At 45.8% G+C, this 18,743-nt stretch overlaps 1 protein-coding gene across 1 annotated transcript in view; it reads left to right on the forward strand.

Annotated features, from left to right (window-relative positions):
• CENPO (centromere protein O) overlaps positions 1-16,940 on the forward strand; it is a 49,289-nt gene extending 32,349 nt beyond the window's left edge. Inside the window, exons 5-7 of the mRNA XM_029596194.1 lie at positions 1,232-1,491; positions 10,316-10,487; positions 15,653-16,940. Of these exons, the coding sequence (XP_029452054.1) occupies positions 1,232-1,491; positions 10,316-10,487; positions 15,653-15,801 (581 nt within the window). The 3' untranslated portion in view covers positions 15,802-16,940. The remainder of the gene's footprint in view (positions 1-1,231; positions 1,492-10,315; positions 10,488-15,652) is intronic.
• Positions 16,941-18,743: the final 1,803 nt, after the last annotated feature.

Consider the following 18,743-nt stretch of genomic DNA (forward strand, 5'->3'; position numbering starts at 1 on the left):
CACCTTCAAGACTATTTTTCTGGTAGTGATCAGCTCGGCGCGCCGCGTCTCCGAGCTTCAAACATTGTCCTGCCGGGAGCCATACCTCCGCTTCACGGAGGAGGGGGTTTCCTTACGTACGGTACCCTTTCTTACCTAAGGTAGTCTCGTCTTTTCACCTCAACCAGTCGGTCGAGCTGCCTTCATTTTCCTCATCGGACTCTAGAGATCTTCACAAGCTCGATGTCAAGCACTGTTTGATGCAATATTTGGCGGTCACCAATGAATTTCGGCTCTCGGATCATCTGTTCATACTTTGGTCGGGCCCTAGGAAGGGTCGCATGGCCTCCAAGGCCACCATCGCCCGTTGGCTGAAAGGGGCGATCGCCTCTGCTTATATTGGTGCTGGTCGGCACCCACCGCTGGGAGTCAAGGCGCACTCTCTTCGCTCGCAATCTACGTCCTGGGCGGAGACTACGTCTGTGTCTTCACAGGAAATCTGCAGGGCGGCTACATGGAAGTCGCTCCATACCTTTTCGAGACACTACCGCCTGGCTGTACGGGCGCCAGTTTTTGGCTCCTTCGGGGATAGCGTCATTCGAGCAGGGCTGTCTTCGGCCCCACCCATTGTAGGGAAGCTTTGGTACATCCCACCATCTGGACTGATCCTGGTACGTACAGGGAAAAGAAAATTATTCCTTACCTGCAAATTTTCGTTCCTGTAGTACCATGGATCAGTCCAGACGACCCTCCCTGTTCGCCGTTGGGGGGTTGCTCTGGGGTTCGCCTCTGCTCGATCGTACTTTCTGATCCTTCTATGAGCTCCCTGGGGCTCCAGAGTCTGTTCTGTGTTTCACAGTTCTGTTTGCAAGTTCCCTTTGGGGGTTTGGTTTTTGCAGTTATGTAGTGTGTTCTAACATTACATTGAGAATGATTAGGTACTTGATCCCTCCGTCTCTTCTCGGCTTTGCTAGGCTAGTTACTGAGGATTGAGGCAAGAGAGGTGAGGTTATATAGGACCTCCCCCTCCTCGAGTTTTTGTTCTGACTCCATCTGCTGGACGGGGGACATAACCCACCGTCTGGACTGATCCATGGTACTACAGGAACGAAAATTTGCAGGTAAGGAATAATTTTCTTTTTTGTTTTATTGTAAGGAGGTATTTGAAAAATTCTTTGCAATCAAATGGCAGCCAGCCAGTGTGGCAGCTGGTAATACTTTTGATGTTGAAGACAGCTTGTTTTTGTTTAAGGGATCAGTGGGAAAAGAATCAACCAAGGAATTTGTGTCTGCATTAGCACTGCCTATGAAAGTAACTATTTGGATTCCTATTACCTGGATCTGCTTGTCCAAAAGTCTGTCCGCATCAGCCGTCATTCAATCCCTCCCTTCATCCCTCTTGAGCAAATTGCCAAGAAGTATTTGCAGTCAGATTTAAAACGCTTCTTGCTTGTTCTCTCCAATCATTTGAATGCTTATGCTGGGAGGAAGTTCCAAGCTGATCAACTACAGGTAAATTTCCATATTTTTCTTTCTTTTTTGGAATAGATTACATGTATAGTGCTTTTAATAAAAAAAAAAAAGCAATTCTTAGCCTTGGAACATCAGCCAGAGAATCCGATGGCGGGTAATAATCATAGTCTCCACATTTCGTTTTCTGCCACCCTACTTGATCTCAGGCATAGCATGCACATATGCTCACCCTTCCTCCCACACCAATCCACTGCCAAGAATTGTGCTTGTCCCATCCAGTTCTTGAATTCCAATACAATTTCTGTCCCCGACACCTACACTGAGAGTCTGTTTTATGCATGCTCTGTGATTTCTGTGAAATAAATTGTTGCTGCTTAATTGTCAGTTGGTTCCATTGCCAAGTGACTGTAAATGGATGCTGCCCAGCAACAGATCAGAATTCTCCCAACTCAGATTTCCACTCCCTTGCCTAACCAGACCGTGGTATCTGTGTGTACATAAAAGGTTACAAGAACCCATATAATCCTTATTCCCTGTAGGTACCTGATCAGTCCAGACTCCTGGGTTTTGCTTCCGCACCAGCAGGTGGAGACAGAGCAAGATTTGATTGGCTCTGCCATATATACTAGGGTGCCACCAACAGTCTGCCAGTATTACTCTGTCTCCAGCAGATGGTCCGGGTGCAACACTCAGTCTAAGTCTAAGCAGGCCTCTCCGGATCCTATCCCACGTAGGTGCAAGCTCGAGTACATTCCAGGAGTCTGGACTGATCCGGTACATACAGGGAAAAGAAAATTAGGTCTTAACTCCGATAATTTTCGTTCCTGTAGTACCAAAGATCCGCCCACTGTGTGCATAAAGGTTGGGGAGAGTCCGCTGCTTCTGTTTTTTGATTTCCTCTGAGCTGCGAATTTCTGCTGTTCGTACCCTCATTTACGGGTTTGGTTTTGTTGTTGGGGTCAGTGATCCATTTTTCAGGTTGTGATTCCTGTATATAGTTAGATTGGTTTGGGAGTCACTCTGCTTTGACATTACGTAATACTGGCAGACTGTGGGTGGCACCCTGGTATATATGGCAGAACCAGTCAAATCTTGCTCTGTTTCCATCTGCTGGTGCGGAGGCACAACCCAGGAGTTTGGACTGATCCTTGGTACTACACGAATGAAAATTATTGGAGGTAAGACCTAATTTTCTTCTCTTTCACTATACTGATACTGTAAGCTACCTTTGCCAGCAGTTATGAAACTTGGAAGCTTAAGTGCTTCATCTACAAGCAGGATTAAATTAGCCATGACATGTGAGTGATGTCATCCAATGGCATTGAGCAGACCCATCTAACTCGGTAAAGATTTTTCTCACAGGACAAGCAGGATGGTAGTTCTCACATATGGGGGACATCATCAGGATGGAGCCCAATCACGGAAAACTTCTGTCAAAGTTTCCAGAACTTTGACTGGCCCCTACTGGGCATGCCCAGCATGGCACTAACCCTGCAGCCAGCAGGGGTCACCCTTCAGTCTTCTCTTTTCCGCGCAGCAGTAGCCTCGCGGTTTAGGAGCTCTGAAGAGATTCCTGACAGGAATTTTCCTCACGGAGTTAATTAAACTTAAATTGCCCCACAGGGGTCCCTCCTCTAACTTTTTTCAGGCCGCGGTACTCCAGTAAGTTTTTTGACAGTCTTTCGTCGATTACTGTCGAGTTTGGCCCTCGCGGCCTACTGACTGTCGACCGTACCGCAGCTCGATTTTTTTCTATGGCCATGGCGTTGGGGTTTCGTCGGTGCCCGGACTGTATGTGTACAATGTTTATCACAGACCCTCATGGAGTCTGTGTAATGTGTTTAGGCTGTGAGCATGATGTCCTTACTTGCACCAAATGTGCCCTCATGACACCAAAAGGTCGCAAAGCCAGAATGGAGAAGATGGGACTCCTCTTCCGTGCTCACACCCCGACGCCATCCATCGCATCGATGTCATCGGAACCGGCACCGTCGAAGTCGCACCAGCATCGACCACCGTCTGGTGACCATCCGCCATCGACGTCTTCGCGGCCATCGACTCCCGTTACTCCCCCTTAAGATCGAGGGGATCGTAGGGAGAAACATCGCCATCAGCATCGTAAGTCTCGGACCGTCGAGGGAGCGAAACCATCGAAGAAGCCCCGTCCAGGAATGGCACCAACCATTCCTGCGACCGGGACATCAAGGCCACCCTCACCCGATCGGGGTTTGGGAGTCGCGATTCCGCCTGTAAAGGTGGTCCCTCCGACTGTGTCTCCGCCTCTCTCTTCCGTCACGGAGCCGGGGCTGCTTGCTCCAGGTCTCTGGGAAGAACTGGACCGGCTGGTCCAGGAGGCATCAACAAGGCGATGCAACGGCTCCAGGTTCCTCCGACACCGGCACTGAGAGTGGAACCGGTCACCGACCCGATTGCAGCAGCGCTGGCACCGCTGCTATCCCGGATGGAGGCACTCATGACCGGCCTTCCACCGGTGATTCCCGGGTCTCCGATGGCTCTGGTGCGCTCCCCGTTGACAGCTTCTTCGGTAGGAGAAACACCGTTCCGCATTCCTTCTTTGGGAGTATTACCTCAGCCATTGATGCCAATTCGTCCCTCGCCACCGATTCATTCATCGGGGGCAATACGCACATCGGCGCCATCAATGCCTTCGATACCGGCACTGATGCCTTCCAGGCCGTCCACGGTGCCCCCGGCGATTTTCTCGGAGCCTCAGCCGGGGCCTTCGAGTATCCAACCCCCTTCTCGTCCTACAGGTCAGTCTGCTGTTCCTTATGACACCTGGGGTGATGATACTTCCACAGACTTCACCTCCCTCTCCTACTGAAAGTAGAAAGCGTTCTCCTCCAGAGGACCTTTCTTTCATTAATTTTGTGAAGGAAATGTCTGAGTTGGTCCCTTTTCGGATTCAGACGGAGCAGGATGATAGGCACCAGATGATGGAGCTCCTCCAATTCCTGGATGCCCCTAAAGTGATCACTTCTATTCCCATTCATCAAGTTCTTCTTGACCTCCTCAAAAAGAACTGGGAAAACCCTGGATCCATTGCCCCAGTACACAGAAAAGCTGACCTATTTAGTACAGTCAGCCCTTGGCTTTCAAAAATCTCAGCTCGACCACCACTCAGTTGTGGTAGAATCGGCTCAAAAGAAAGCAAAAAGGACGAAGCCTCACTCATCTACCCCTCCTGTTAAGGAACACAAGTTCCTAGACAATATTGGTCGACGAGTGTTCCAAGGGACCATGCTCATCTCCAGAATTGCTGCTTACCAGCTATATATGACCCAATACAATAGGGTCATTTTCAAGCAGATACAGGACTTCTCTGAAACCCTGCCTGACCAGTTCCAAGAACAGCTTCAAATCCTTGTTAACAAGGGGTTTGAGGCAGGAAAGCATGAGATAAGAACAGCTTACGATATCTTCGACACCTCTACTAGAGTGTCTGCAGCTGCCATTTCGGCAAGACAATGGACCGGGCTCAAATCTTCTGACTTTTGCCCAGAAGTACAAGACAGGCTATCTGACCTACCATGTGTAGGAGACAATCTCTTCGGTGAACAGATCCAGCAAATAGTGGCTGAATTAAAGGACCATCATGAGACCCTTAAACAGCTCTCATCGATACCTTCCGACTTCCCCTCAAGACAGCCCTTTAGGAAGGACTCTAAGAAGTCATTCTTCTGTCCAAGGAAGTACTATCCTCCACCAACAAGGTCCCGAACTACGAGGCCTTTTCAAAAACCTCAGCCTCGCCAGGCCCGAAAGCAAAAGCCGCAAGCAGCTCCCCAGCCGATGCCATATGTGAAGGAGCCCTACTGAAAAGCCTTTGCTTGACTGAACATACTTAGTTCTGCTGGGTTCTAGAGGCCATTTGACCACAGCCATAGCAATTCAAAGTCATGGCCTGCTCCCAGTTCCAGGCACTTGTAGCAGATGTCATGATTGACAGCCTGTAGCTACAATCTTTGAAGCCTTTAAGCATGGCCTTTCTGGAACTGGTCGTCATCTTTTCATAAGACTTCCTGAGGCAGGAGGCAAAATCAAAAACAGTAAGATAATGTCGTTCAGGTGGGGGGGGGGGGGGGGAGGGAGAGACGACAACACATTTGTGCAGAAGCTTGGTCAAAATAAAACTGAGGGGGCTTATGAAGCAGCATGTGCACACATGCTCACTAGTAAACAAATGTTGCTTACCTGTAACAGGTGTTCTCACAGGACAGCAGGATGTTAGTCCTCACATATGGGTGACATCATCAGGATGGAGCCCAATCACGGAAAACTTCTGTCAAAGTTTCCAGAACTTTGACTGGCCCCTACTGGGCATGCCCAGCATGGCACTAATCCTGCAGCCAGCAGGGGTCCCCCTTCAGTCTTATTTGAAAGCTACAGGCAGTGCCAAAAAATAAAATAAAATGTTACGAACCTAACACCGTGGGGCGGCGGGCAGGTTTCGTGAAGACTAACATCCTGCTGTCCTGTGAGAACACCTGTTACAGGTAAGCAACATTTACTTTCTCACAGGACAAGCAGGATGGTAGTCCTCACATATGGGTGAGTACTGATCTGAGGATGTCCAAACATGCACCAAATGTACCCAACGGCGTGCAACAGGCACAACAACTGGACAATCTATCAAAAAGTGACAACAGCATTGGGCAATCAATTTTCCTCTGCCTGTTCACCCAATAGTCTATTGTCCATGGGGGAGCCGAGTTACTTATACAGTAGGAGCTCCACTTTCAACCTTCAGCTTGGGACTTCCTATGTATCACAGTTAACTCAACCCTGCTTTTCGATGGAGAAAGTGAGTTTACTTACTGTAAACCTGGTTCTCCTTAAACAGCAGGATGAATTAGCAATGCTTAATACCCTTCTGCCTCCCTGGAGAGTTGACTACTTTGCTAAAGCTAAATTATACAGTGAACTGAGGGGCTCACGAGGCAGCGTGCATGCAGTACCTCCCATGCATGCTTGGTAATAAAATGTTTACTAAGCTAGAGATGAGTCCCTTTTAGCGCTGTCAAATGATGTCAATCACATGTAATGTCTAATTCATCCTGCTGTCTATGGAGAACCCCATTTACATTAAGCAAACTTTCATTGGGTCCTGTTACCACTGTTTATTCATTCTGATCTTGGGCAGCTAACATCTTCCTGTAGCAATGTCATTCTCCGTGGGCAAGCAGGATGGTAGTCCTCATACATGGGTGACATCTTCGGATGGAGATGACCCAGAACATTGATCTCAAAGATTCTAAAGCTTTCAGACATGCCCTCCTGAGCCATGTGCAGCTGTAGTTATCACCCTGCCCCCTAGGCAGAGTCCCTCAGTCTTTTTTTTTTTTTCTTTTTTCCCCACAGTCATATGGTCATGGTATTTAGCTTTGTTCTCTCCTCACAGTTTTAGTTGGTGATTTTTTTTCTGGAGCTGCAGCTGTTTTGCTTTCTTTTTCCTTACAGTAGTTTGTATTTATTTATTTAATTTGCTCTTCTTTTCAACTTTCTGCCAGCTGCATGGATGGCCTTAGTTGCTGTGCAGCATGGCAGAGTCTAAATGTATTCCTTAATAAATAAATAAATACCGCATCTGCAGTTTAGATTTTGTGTCCTCACTTTGCTCTGTCTGTTTTTGTGCTTTTGTCTGGTGCTGACAGGACTGACAAAATGCAGTCCATGAGTGATCAATGTAGGCCGCTGAGCCTGGGGTCTTGTCTTGAGTTCTACCCGGGCAGGAGTTCAATGTCATTTTACCGATCGATCGGCAACAATGGAGGTGCGGACAGCAAAGGGTTCGAGGATTGCACTGTTCCTGGAGGGGAACTAGTCTTCATGTACAGGATCCTGGATGGCGTAGCCTCCCTTCCTGCTTGCCAATGCTGAAAGTGCAGTCTCCTTGTGAGAGGGTGCGCAGGAACCTGGGCAAGCAGTTTTGCTGCTGTACTTTTGGTGCCAAGCCTGGTAATAGTTGCCCATGCAAACCTGTGCCAGCGCACCAATTTATCTAGGAGGTGATGTCAGGACTGTGTTAGGGACTAAGACTGCCAATGAGGGGCCAGGGTGCCCTCACCACCAAGGTGTGGACCGCCCTCGATGCCATAAGGGCCATTGAGTGTTTTGCATGCTGTTGATTGCCCTGGCTGGGTGTAGAATCCTTTCCATGCCGTAGGCATCGGCGGGCACAGTCGTATGCTGTAGATGACAACAAGCTGGAGGAATGGCATCGATCCGAGCATCATCGACTGCCATGGGCCTCAATGAGGCAGTCACAGCACCGAAATCAAGTGTCATGATCCAGACCGCATCAGGGGCCAGGACTGCCATAGAGGTGCATGACCGCCCTCAATGCCATTAAGATGCATAGCCACTTTCGAGTGCCATGGCAGCTGTCGGGCGAGTTTGCCAGTGATGTCATTCGTGGCTGTGCTCAGTGATGTCTAGCACCAGTGCCTCCAGGGGGCATCAGGATCGCCATCGACTGCCAGGGTATGGGGGTCCTGAGAACCCTTGAGCACCATGGAAGCCCTCAACCAACAAAAGCTTCAGGCCTGGGACGTCTGTGGCTCCGTCGAGTGCCAAGGTCGCCATCAATCTGAGGCACCTTGGAGCACTTGGGCAACCAGGATGCACCATGGCCCGGTACCCTCAAGGCTATCAAGCATTTACAGTGCCAAAGAGCCCCCTTTATGTTGTTCGAAGGGATACTGAGGGGCATCGAGGTTTGCCATTGATGGTCTAAGGCAGTCAGGTGCCTTGGGCGCTGACACTCTAGGGTGCCTGTAGCCACCATACAGCACCAAAGGCACTGGGTTCATGGGGCATCTGAGACCCTGTGGGGCTTCGAGCATCATCTGTGCTGCCGAGCGCAGGAGTTGCTGTCAAGGCTAGTGTCAGCCATAGACACTAGCATGGACGCCATTGAGCCAGCAGCATCAACTCCCTTAGGCGCATAGCTGAGCTGAGGGGAACCGTCGAGGATGGCTGCCATCATCTATCCTTTAGGCATTAATATGGTATGTCGAGGCTGCGGGGTACCAGGTGGCATGTCTGTGCCACTGGGTCTCCGCCTTTGGGCACTGCGGGTGTCATTGGTACTGCCGGACCATTGACTCCTTCAGTCACTGATCTCCATTGGTGCCACTGACCCTCGGACATCTTCAGCCTGTGCTGTTTGGGCGCTGTGAGCACCTGGATGCCACTTGGCTGTCTGCAGGCGCCTATTGGCATCAGGAGCATCATTGCTACTGTGGGCACCGGTGGATGCGGTCAGATGCTGCAGGGGACCACCGCAGAGCACCATTGATTACTATGGGCTTCCCTTCCGCCATTATGTGACAGGAAGGTGAGCTATCCATGATCCCAATTCAAGCATTGCAATCAGCCTCTTGGAGCATTGTCAGGTACATAGGATACCCTTGGGGCAACGACTCCCACCACCAGGGACATCCATAGTCAGAACCTCAGAGGCACTGGAGATGCTGTCATCACACTGTACATGTTGACTCTATTTAGAAGTTAGTGCAACAGTGAAGGGCATCATGCTTGGTCGGATACAGTGGGGGTCGTTTACTTCTAGCGCCTCAGGTACCTCTTTAGTGTCATGGCACCAAAATTGTCACGTGTGTAAAAATGTAGACCAAAACACTGGAAAATTGTAGATACAATCAAATTGTAAATTCTACAATTCTGTCCTCTCCATGTGTTTAGCTTTTTTTCATTTCCCATGTGTTTGGCTGACCTTGCCGCTTCCATAACACTCATGCTGATGGCTTGTAAGTGAATCCAATGGGGGGAGTGCAACCAACATAAAGATTGTGATTTTATATGCTCCTGGAGGCCTCCTCAGCTTTCTCTTGATGTCTATGCCATAGGGAAGGTCTTGGCTATTTGTCAGCTTTGAAGCTGAATAAGCCGTTTCAGCCCATTCCTTCCAGATAAACTGGAAGGAATGGGCTGAAATGGCTGCATTTTAAATATTTCTCTCTCCCTGTGGTTGTAAGGAGAACCCACCAAACTGTGTTAATGTATGCAGGGCATGGCTTATGCCATATGCAAGAGGGACATTCTTATCTAAGCCAAATCATATCCGGAATATTTTTTTTTTAAATCCAGGAGCTGTCAAAATATTTTTGTTCATTTATAAGGCCCATAGAGTTCTTGTGACTTCTGCCACTTGGTTTGGCTTTCAATGCTGTTTGATACTTTGTATGAAACTAGGGTTGCCAACTGTCCAGTTTTGGACCGGACAGCCAGGCTTTCAGGCATTCTGTACAGCGTCCAGTCAGAAGTACCGACCGGACGCTAAATGTCCGGTTTTGCAGGTGGATCCTTTTTTTCCCCACAGCCTCTTAGTTAGAGGAAGAGAGGCAGGTCGGCGCCTATCAGAGGAGAGCCATGCTGTATCCCTGCCTCCTTTCCCAATCTGTGATTGCACAGCATAGGGAGAGGAGGTGGTGCACAGCGCAGCCCTCAGCTCCTATTGGTTCTGCAGATATATAGATACACTGTTGGCAGTTCTCTGGCAGGATCTAAAATGTATGTAAATGAAGGGGGTACCATTCCCCCACTGCACCCCAGGTCCTCAAGTGTCCAGTCTGATCTATGGAAAAGTTGGCAACCCTATATACAAAAGAATACCCTGGTGATGCTTCTGCTTGTCCCAGTGTAGAAATGCTACATTTTAGCTTTTCTGTCTGACAGGGCAGGTCTTCTTAAACCTGAGAACATTAGAAGAAAAAAAAAAGCATCTTTTGTAATTTTTTTTTTTTTTTACACAGACATCTTTCTAAAGTAGCTCCCTTTTTTTTTTTTTAATAAGCTTCTCCTCTTCCATTGATTTTCATAGGACCATTCTTCCACTGTGCTTTGTGGGACCTTGCAGAGAAATTCTTTGTGTAACTTGCTGTCTTTTGCATACAATGTGGCATGGGAAAACCACATGGTCTGTTTATGTGTAAAACTGGTTTATGGTGACATCACCCACTGTCTTCCAACAGAAGTCGTCATCAGTTGTAAAGGTAAGAAAGTGTGTATTTGTAGATTTAATTGTGATGATTCTAAACTGCTTATATGAGATTAATCTATAGCTTGATTTGGAAGAAACCAAGTTTTTCAGTGCATTGAGAAATGAGGGTAAGCAGACAAGTTATATACGTGATACTTTTTCTTATTGGACTATCTTAATGCATTTATGACTAGCTTTCAGGAGCTATGCTCTCTTTTTTTTTATTGGGTCAGTGCAGAATAAGTTAAGGATGGTGTAGCAGAAATATATACGTAAATTACAAGTTGCATTGCTGTGGTACTATTTGTTTTCAAGGCTATAAGGAGGGGCAAACTACAAAGAGCAGGGGAGAGTGATGAAACTGAGGGGGGCGGAAACTTTAGAAGAACTGTGTTAGGGCTATTGGTTTCCTCGGTCATTACCTATCACATTCCTTTTGTGTTTCTTTCAAAGAAGCCAATGTAATTAAGTGCACATGGTTACTCCTGTTGTGTGCACGTTTTTGTGTGCCTGATTTTACCCACGGTTAGCATGCATTCAGGTAAATCCCATATTTAATGAAAGCATTAGCATTGGAGGGAAGTGTATTAAGCCCTGAAGGCTTAATTCGTGTTTTCCTAATGGTGGAAACTGAACTCCTGGGTCAGTTGTGGAATAAAGTTAACTTACATTTCTAGTGCCTAGTGTTTAAACTTTACTGCACCTCCAACCCAGGAGATGAATTTCCAAGTTTAATAAACCCGGCTAAGCATTGGAATACTCAAGCCAGAGACCCTCTGTGCTGGCACCCCTGAGCCAAATGGATTCTACTCTAGTTGGAGATGCAGAGTTGTTATATGTGCAGCTGCGTGTCATATGGGGTAGGCACACAGTAGCACAGTTGTCACCATAGTGCAACACTTGCTGTATATACAGCCATCTATTGCTTTTGCCTCATGCTTTTCTGGATTTCTGTAAAACCTGGGAGAACTGTTGGCCCAGCAGTGTGGCAGGAGCAAGAGGTGACAAACAGTTAATGCAACCAGCCAATGCTGCATGACAATGACCATTCTGCTGCTGCAAAAAGTGCCTGCTCCAAAGAGCTTATATAATGATACAGTTGCACATAGCATAATTGTTACCATTGTGTGCAGAATTGTTTCCATTGTGTGCAGAATTGATAGTGCCTGAACCAGAGTTCCCTTCTTAACTTTATGCCTGTTTAGTACATCTTTTCAATAAACCTTGATTGTTTGTTTTCATAATGAGTAGTCCTGAAATCTTAAGACACTTATGCCAAAGGTTCCAAGGTCTGATAAAATATTGATCTTCCAGGAACCAATCAAATAACATAAATTGATATGGGTCAAGTTTGCAGAGGTTCTGGTAAAACGTACTGTGAGGAGACAATATAACATAGCACACTTCAGTCCTGCTGATTAAAAAAACTAGGACCTTTTGGTTGTTGATATCTGCAGAGGTGAAGAACAAACTTTTGATGTAATACATGACATTTTTTGCCTGTCAGAAAGCTGAAAGTCCTTCAAATATCCATCAATGATAAATATTGAGTTTTAAAGATGTGAACATCAAAATAAGCTGAACTGGAGATAAGTGATTGTTTTAAGCAACACTGTGGTCTCTTGAGAAACTAAATCTCAGTGTTCACTATAACATAAGTTACATGCTGTTTAATGTTTTGGTTATAGAAAAACTCATACGTTTTGTATTTTAGTTAGTGTTAGCTGCTGTTTCATTTTATCATCTGAATAGGCTCAACTCATCCTTCCTCTGCATTCAGGGAAGCCAGTCCACACAAGTGGGTTATGCACCTGTACCAGCAGATTGAGATGGAGTAAAAGCTGACGTCACAGACATATAGCTCTGGCTAGACATCAGCCCACCAGTATTCTTCGTCTCCAGCAGATGGTGGACATACATCAATCAGGGTGGAACCAGAAGCCAACAAGTGTCAGAAGAGATAGATGTACTCATGGTATGGGCAGAGCAACATCTTCTAGATATATCTGTCTCCCATTTTGCAATGTGGGACAATGAAAGGGCCGAGTTTCTCAACAGGCAGAGCTTGGACCCAGAAGAGAGGGAGTTAGTGGATGAAGCCTTTCAACTCATAATGGAGTACTGGGGTCGCTCGAATCTAGATTTGCTGGTGACTTCCGGCAATGCAAAGGTTCCACAGTTCTTCGGTCGCGGAAGGGATCCAAACGCACTTGGTATCGATGCTTTCGTCCAAGGGTGGCTACGGGACGGTGTGTTCTGTTTCTTCCCGCCCTGGCGTCTGATAGGCAGGATCGTTCAGAAGATTTCAAATCAGACCAAAACCATACTTTTGGTGGCTCTGGATTGACCCCGGAGGCTGAGGCATGCCGATCTGCAGAGGCTGCTGGTGGGCAGTCCTCTCAGACTGCCACTTTGGAAAGATCTGTTGCGGCAGAGACCCATTCTCAATGATGATCTGAGTCTATTTTGTCTTACGGTTTGGCCCTTGAGAGGGCTCAGTTGTTGAAGTGTGGTTAATCTGCTGCAGTGATTTCCAATTTGATCCAGGCAGAACATTTTCTATGTCTCTGGCTTATGTTAGAGTTTGGAGAGTTTTCGAGGCCTGGTGTGAAGAGCGAGGTTCTCAGCCACTTAAAGTGGAAATTCCTTTAATATTGGAATTTTTGCAGGAAGTATTGTGTAAAGACTTAGCCCGTAACACTTTGAAGGTTCAAATGCAGCTGTCACTTGTTATAGGGGGCGAGTTAGTGGTGGGCCTTTGTCTTTCCACCCAGATGAGTCCCAGTTCTTGAAGGGAGTTAAGCATCTGCGTTCTCCTTTGCAGCTTCTGGTGTCTCTGGGGGACTTTAATCTGGTCCTGAATTTCTTGGTGGGTCCTACCTTTTAGCTGTTGCGTGGCCTTTCCTTGCGGCTACTTACCACGAAGACAGTTTTTCTTGTGACAATCTGTTCTGCACATTGGGTTTCTGAACTGCAGACTCTTTCTTGCCATGAACCCTTTCTGCTTGTGACTCTGGGGGCGGTACAGCTTCGGACTGTGCCTTCCTTTTTGCCGAAAGTGGTTTCAGAGTTTCATTTGATTCAGTCTATTTCCCTGCCCACATTGGACAGGGATTGAGATTAGTGTATCGTATTATCTTTTGTGTACCTTGGCTATCAAGTGGCGTCTGTTGCAGTACTTGGAGATTAATAAATCTGTCCGGAAGTCTTAGTGACTGCTTGTGCTCCATGGTGGAGGTAAACAGGGTGAACCGGTGACGCGAGCAACTATAATAATGGCAGTACAATTGGGGAAATATCTCACGTATCTGGATCTGACAGAGGCCTATCTGCATGTTCCCATTCGCTGGGAACATTAACTGTTTCTGTTCTGGGATGTCGTTATCAATTTCAGGCCCTGCCCTTTGGGCTTGCCACTGTGCTCAGGACCTTCTCCAAGCTCATGGTGGTGGTAGCGGCATCCTTGCTCAAGAACGACATCCTGGTTCACCCGTACCTGGATGACTGGTGGATTTGGGCCAACAGTGTGGAAGAGAATCACGCTTCTTGCAAGGTGGTTTCCTTGTTGTAGGATCTAGGCTGGGTGGTGAACTTGGCCAAGAGCAGCTACAAGTTGTCTCAGATGCTGAAGTATCTCGGCATTCATTTCGATATAAGGTAGGGCAGAGTGTTTCTGCCAGAGAGTCGCATTCAGAAGTGGTCTTACCTACAGGTCCTGGGTTTGATGGCAGATATGTTGGAGGATGTCCCCTGGGCGAGGGCACATGTTGCTTTCCCAGTGGAGTCTGCAGTCACAGGTCTACGTGGTGAAACTTCACTTACCATTGGAGGTGAGCATCCAATTACAGTGATGGTTGCAAGTGGATCATCTCAGGAAGGGAGTTTCCTTGAAGGCATCTGATTGGTTAGTGCGCACGACAGATGTGAGCTTTCTAGGTTGGGGGGGCTCAATTTCAGGAGTTGCTGGTGCAAGGTCGTTGGAATGCTAAGGAATAGCAATGGAGCATCAATCGATTGGAAGCACGGGCAGCTTGGCTGGCGTGCTTGAGATTCGCCGAGCATCTAGATGCTTGGGCAGTCAGGATAATGTCAGAGACAATGCAACAACAGTAGCCTGTTGGGTTCAAGAAGTCATCACTGCTGCCTCTGGATATTGAGATTCCTTTGCCAAAGCATGTTAGGCCGCGTTCCATGAGGGCTCAGGCAGTATCGTGGGCGGAGATTTGATTATTGTCCTCTGTCGAGATTTGCCAAGCAGCGACGTGGTCGTCCTTGCACACTTTTTCCATCATTACTGCTTGGATGTTCTAGCTCGAGAGGATGTCTCCTTTGCACGGGTGGTGTTGACTGGACCGCGGGCAACCTTCTGCCCTGTTCAGGAATAGCTTTAGTGCATCCCACTTGTATGGATTGGCCTGCCTGAATGCAGAGGAAGGAGAAATTACTACTTACTTGATGATTTCCTTTCCGCTAAGAAAGTCAGGCCAATTCACAACCTGCCCTCGGCTGCCATTTTTTTCCTTTGGTTTGCCGTTTAGGAGTAAACAATGCATTGTTCCTGCTATTGGTTGAGGACTGGTATGTGTCTTAACTAGCCCCTCAGTTTAGTGAATGTTAATTCTTTTGTCTGTGCTCAGTGTTCCCTATTGGTTGGAAGCATGAGTGGTTGATTAAGTCATGTTCAATTATAATCATTTTGTCCACAGTTTGGCTTTTCCAGAGAATACTGGCGGACTTATGTCGGAGCAGGGCTATATGTCCATGATGTCAGCTTTTACTCCTCTCCATCTGCTGTTAGTGGTGCATAACGCTCTTGTGTGGATTGGGCTGCCTTCATTAGAGGAAATTATCAGGTAAGTAGAAATTTCTCTTTATCCTCCACTGCATCTGTGGGCTTGTAATTCAGTTTTTGTAAGTAAAGCAACTAAAACTGCATAGATGCAGTGGAGAGAGGAACTTGTCCCAGACGGCACTGAGCCAGTTGATGGCCCTACTTTTTTGAATAACAGCAGTTTGCATATAGGTAGCATATACTACAGAGACCTTTAGCATCAGCATGGCCCACATCTAATGAAACTGTTGACCTTGTAGGAGTCAATATTAAAATCACAGCATTGCTTAAGCCCCATGGAATGGAAGAATATAAACTGTCTTGCATATTTTATTTTCCTATTGCAGAAGCTACTTCTCCCTCTTTAGAAGAGTTGATCTCCTCTCATACTGCTTTGTTCCAACAAAAGGCTCTTCATGATGTGTTTGAGTCCTTTCCAGCTGAAGGAGAAAATCTACACGAAATGGGGATTTCAGTAGCAGGCCTTGTTCCTTAACATGTCACTCGAATGCCTAGGAGCATCTCGATGAGATTTGCTGAATGAAGCTAGGTGCTGAACAGAACTTTAGCCTGCTTGCTGTATATTCACAAGAATTAAAATGAGAAGCAGAACAGTTCCAAGTTGCAGGACTGCCTTTCTTTCTGGATCTGTTCTAATATTTTACAGTGGAATTTGTTTTTCTTTTTCATATATGCTGGTTACAAGAAATTGGTCTATTCTGTTTTTTTGCTATGTCTTGTTAGCCATGTTCAGCGTTCACCTGTATCATAATTGATCCATTATAAACTGAAGCTAGTAACTGTTTTTTTAATGTCAGAATGACTTGTGGTACAATTTTATATGTGATGATGGATTTATAAAGGGAAACTATTGAACTGAGGTATTTTTTATAGATATCACATAATGCATCAGTGCTACACTCTAACAGCCCTACACACTTCCTGGAAATGTACCTACAGACAAAATACATAAAATGTTGGAGAAACTAAAAAGTTTATTAACAAAAAGCAGGAATGGTGAACAGAAAAGATTTAACTTGCAGCCTGTAATGGGTTATAAGGGTTTATACAATAGATGCTATCTAGATAAATTTCACTATACTTAGCAGTGCCTGGGAAGTTCGGAAAGGGCTGTCCACATGAACTAGAACAAATATGATCTCGTTGAAATCCCAGCCAAGACTGGAGAGTTCTAGCAACGTGAGGGCTAGTTTCTGAGCTGTGTCACAAAGTATAAGCAATAGCTCTCTGACCAATGGCACTGCATGATGATAGTCATAAAACTCCCCCCCTGAGGAAGCTGCTTTAGTGATGAAATAAATGGGCTTTGTTGGGGCAAGTGGACTCGGTTCCTTACGTATCTCTAAAACCAAGAAGCATTTTGAGGAAAAGAGGTTTTGATGCTTCCTTCATGAACTGTAATAATTTGTATTATATTGTAATATTGAATTTTTGGTATTTTGTCTGTACCAGCATCTGCAGAAGCTTTTCTGGAGTATATTGTTTAAACAGTCTGCACTGTGCAGCTCTTTGTAGTAAACTGTTCTTATGTCACTTTTTTGTATTTATATATAACTTGAACATCATGATAATATTTAATGTATTTAAATAAAAAATTGCTTTTATTTTTTGCCATTAGGGTTTCATTTTGTACTTTTTATTTTTTGTATTTCATACGGAACACTTATTTTTTATTATTTCTCCTATTTATATTATTTCATTAGACTATCCAAGTCTCTTTCTGAGGCAGGTAAGCATTCCAAGCCTCAGTTTGAACAACAGTGTTCAAAAGGTCAGCTGCCACCTGCATGCCAACTCATCGGAAATGAGCTTTTTCTGTGGAAAATGCAAGTACTAGGGCAAAACCAGAAAACACAACACTCACAAAATCACTATTTTGCCACTATAGAGTTAAAAACACAAGAGGTTGAATCAGTATAAAATGGACTTTATTGAATCTTGCCCGACTCTGGCCGAGTTTCGCTCAACGAGCTGCCTCAGGGGCTTAAGAGCCACTTGAATTGGCTCAGATTAGCATGGACCTCTCATATGTCATAGTTAGAGAAACATTTATCAGCAAAAACTGACTATTGGACCTGTTTTTAAATCAGCCACTTTTAACAGCGGACCACTGTAAAAGCAATGATATTCCAATTCTACTCGCTGCTCAACATAAAATGGAGGTCCATGCTAATCTGAGCCAATTCAAGTGGCTATCGGCCATCTTGGATCGGTTACCGGTTTGTTTTCTTGGGCCACTATAGAGTTGACATTTATGGTTTTCCTTAATTAATTATCCTAATAAATGTGTTTAGAAAGCTTTATGTTTAAAAAAGATGGGCAGGCATACAAATCTGTATAATTATATTTGTAGCTCCCCTACAGTTTTACTGAAGAATATTTTTTTTCCTCACTAATACAAATGCAGATACATCATGACCAGGGTACGTCTAAAATTTTCTTTTACCATTTATAGCTCTCCTACCTTCCTTTTGTTATCTTGCCCTCCCAGCAGCTCCCTTCACCTTTCCCCCCCCCCTACTTCCTAAACAAGATTCCCTGTAAGCTGTGCACAACCATGGCCACAAAGCAGCCTTCCTGTTGAATTATACCAGTCACTACTGCTGCAACTGCAGCATAATGTGCTGTTTCACAATTTACTACCACAAGCTCTCCAGCAGAAGGTACAGAGAAAGGGGATGGAACAGCTCCCCTATGAGGAAAGACTAAAGATTTTAGGACTGTTCAGCATGGAGAAGAGACGGCTATGGGGGGATATGATAGAGATGTTTAAAATCATGAGAGGTCTAGAACGGGTAGATGTGAATCGATTATTTACTCTTTCGGATAATAGAAAGACTAGGGGGCACTCCATGAAGTTAGCATGGGGCACATAAAACTAATCGAAGAAAGTTCTTTTTCACTCAACGCACAATTAAGCTCTGGAATTTGTTGCCAGGGCATGTGGTTAGTGCAATTAGTATAGCTGGGTTTAAAAAAGGATTGGATAAGTTCTTGGAGGAGAAGTCCATTACCTGCTATTAATCAAGTTGACTTAGAAAATAGCCACTGCTATTACTAGCAACAGTAACATGGAATAGACTTAGTTTTTGGGTACTTGTCAGGTACTTGTAACCTGGATTGGCCACTGTTGGAAACAGGATGCTGGGCTTGATGGACCCTTGGTCTGACCCAGTATGGCAAGTTCTTATACTGGTTGTATCAGCATAGATAGGGAGAGTGGTCAGGAGTTGTGGGTGCTGCTCTGCCCTGGTACCAAAAACAGTGTCAATGCCATCTCCCCTTTGCTCCCACTCACATATACCCCACACCCCATACACAAATTCATACCTACACACTTGCCGCAACTCCCCATAAATTCCTACTTGCTACCCATGAAGACACTGTTTATCCCCATACCACAATTCCCATGTACAT

Source organism: Rhinatrema bivittatum, chromosome 3, assembly GCF_901001135.1.
Source record: "Rhinatrema bivittatum chromosome 3, aRhiBiv1.1, whole genome shotgun sequence".
Taxonomy (NCBI): domain Eukaryota; kingdom Metazoa; phylum Chordata; class Amphibia; order Gymnophiona; family Rhinatrematidae; genus Rhinatrema; species Rhinatrema bivittatum.